This window comes from Cervus canadensis, chromosome 6, assembly GCF_019320065.1.
Source record: "Cervus canadensis isolate Bull #8, Minnesota chromosome 6, ASM1932006v1, whole genome shotgun sequence".
NCBI lineage: Eukaryota > Metazoa > Chordata > Mammalia > Artiodactyla > Cervidae > Cervus > Cervus canadensis.
In genome coordinates, this window is record NC_057391.1 from 22,270,283 (window position 1) to 22,272,694 (window position 2,412).

The 2,412-nt window shown below is 44.4% G+C and overlaps 1 gene segment (V, D, J or C); it reads left to right on the forward strand.

Moving 5' to 3' along the window:
* The first annotated feature begins 757 nt into the window (after positions 1-757).
* Positions 758-2,071, forward strand: LOC122444208. The segment is given in 2 exon segments: positions 758-938; positions 1,636-2,071. Coding segments are annotated over 2 exon segments (465 nt in total).
* Positions 2,072-2,412: the final 341 nt, after the last annotated feature.

The following is a 2,412-nucleotide window of genomic DNA, read 5'->3' on the forward strand; positions in this document are numbered from 1 at the left end:
CCTAAAGGAGATCAGTCCTGGGTGTTCACTGGAATGACTGATGTTGAAGCTGAAACTCCAATACTTTGGCCACCTCATGTGAAGAGTTGACTCATTGGAAAAGACCCTGATGCTGGGAGGGAATTGGGGCAGGAGGAGAAGGGGACGAGAGAGGATGAGATGGCTGGATGGTATCACAGACTTGATGGACATAAGTTTGAGTAAACTCCGGGAGTTGGTGATGGACAGGGAGGCCTGGCGTGCTGCGATTCATGGGGTCGCAGAGTCGGACATGACTAAGCTATTGAACTGAACTGAACTCAGGCAGAATAAAAGAGCTAAAGTGCTTTGTCTTCTTACCATAAAGTGATTTATTTCTACCTTAGGTGGAAGAACAGAACACAGATATGAGGATGCATGGTTAGTGTGTCATATATTATTTCCATAATACATTGCAGATAATAGTTTTAAATTAGAGCTACTCACTCATTTCCTTCACAGAAGCAATGACCCAACACAGCATTGTGTGTGTGTGTGTGGGGGGGTCTTCCTTGCAATATTAAATGTAGCTTGTGTTTATTTTAAGATGTAATTGCTACCAGTAGAAGAGCTGGTTAATACAAAAGGAAGTTTGGTGTGAGTAGGACTCTCACTTGGTTTATAGAGAAGTTGATGTAACCCACATCAACTTGCTACTCAACTAACTACATCAACTTGCTACTCAACTTGCTACATCAACTAACCCCTGTTTCCTGTTGTGGGGAAGCAGCAGCACATACCCAGAAGTTCTTCCCTCACCCTGTCAGGCTTACCTCACCTTGCAAAGCCTTGACACTGAAGAAGAAGACATTTTCCTTCCAGTGGAAGAGCTGAAACATGCTTCTCTCCAGCCTTCTGAAGGTGGTCATGGCTTCACTGTGTTTAGGTAAGGGTGGTCCTGATGGGATTGTGCCTCCACTGTGACCTAAGGACCAAGGGAACAGGCAGTCTTAAGGGTACCCTGGGAAGGAAGCCTAGCTGAGTGTAAAGTAGAATTTCTTTATTCTACACCACTGATTCCTAAATCTCTATTGTTTTTGTTCAGTAGCTAAGTTGTGTCTGACTCTTTGCAACCCCATGGACTGCAGAACGCCAGGTTCCCCTGTTCCTCTCTATCTCCTGGAGTTTGCTCAAATTCACGTCCATTGAGTCAGTGATACTATCTAATCATCCCATCTTCTGCTGCACCCTTCTTTTCTCTTCAATCTTTCCCAGCATCAGGGTCTTTTCCAATATGTCCACTCTTTGCCTCAGGTGGCCAAAGGATTGGAGCTTCAGTTTCAGCATCAGTCCTTTCAGTGAATATCCAGGGTTGATTTCCTTTAGGATTGAATAGTTTGATCTCCTTGAAGTCCAAGGGACTCTCAAGAGTCTGCTCCAGCACCACAATTTGAAAGCATCAATTCTTTAACACTCAGCCTCCTTTCTGGTCCAACTCTCACATTCATACATGACTATTGGAAAACCCATAGCCTTGACTATACAGATCTTTGTTGGGAAAGTGATGTCTCTGTTTTTTAATACAGTGTCTAGGTCATTCATAGCTTTCCTTCCAAGGAGCAAGTGCTTTTTAATTTCATGGCTGCAGTCTACTTCTGTCTGTTTTTTCCCTCTAAGATCCAGGATTGCCCAGAAAGTAACTCAAGACCAACCACCAATGTCAGTGCAGGAGAAAGAAACTGTAACCCTGGATTGCACATACCACACCAGTGGTACAGCTTACAGTCTGTTCTGGTACAAGAAGCCCAACAGTGGGGTGATGGCCTTCCTCATTCGCCAGGACTCTCATAACAAGCAAAATGCCACAGAAGGTCGCTGCTCATTGCATTTCCAGGAGGCAAGCAAATTCATCAAACTTACCATCTCAGCCTCACAGCTGGAGGACTCTGCAGTGTATTTCTGTGCACCGAGGGAGCCCACAGTGAGAGGCGTGCAGGAGGGACCTGCACCAAAACCCAGAGTTCTAATGATACACCCACCTGCGGTAGGACCAGGGTAGGGAATTGCCTTCACAGACAGGAAGTGGTTAGCACTGCGGCAGCACAGGTGTAGGTTTAGAGGGGAAACACTCACTCTAAGGAAGTATTTCTCTAGGTTCATAGACCATGTCTAGAGCTATCACTCATCAAAAACATTCTTGTCCCTGAAAATTTGGATTTAAATTTCTTATCGAAGACAAATATAACCACCAAAATCTTTACTGTATGGTGATTAGATAAAACTAGAAGAATTGACTAAGGACATTCAGAAATGTTTGAATTAAAAATCAGTTAAAAATGTGTGAATTATTGGTCTTTCAGATCAGTTCAGTTCAGTTGCTCACCCATGTCCGACTCTTTGCAATCCCACGGACTGCAGCACACCAGGCCTCCCTGTCTATCACCAACTCCTGGA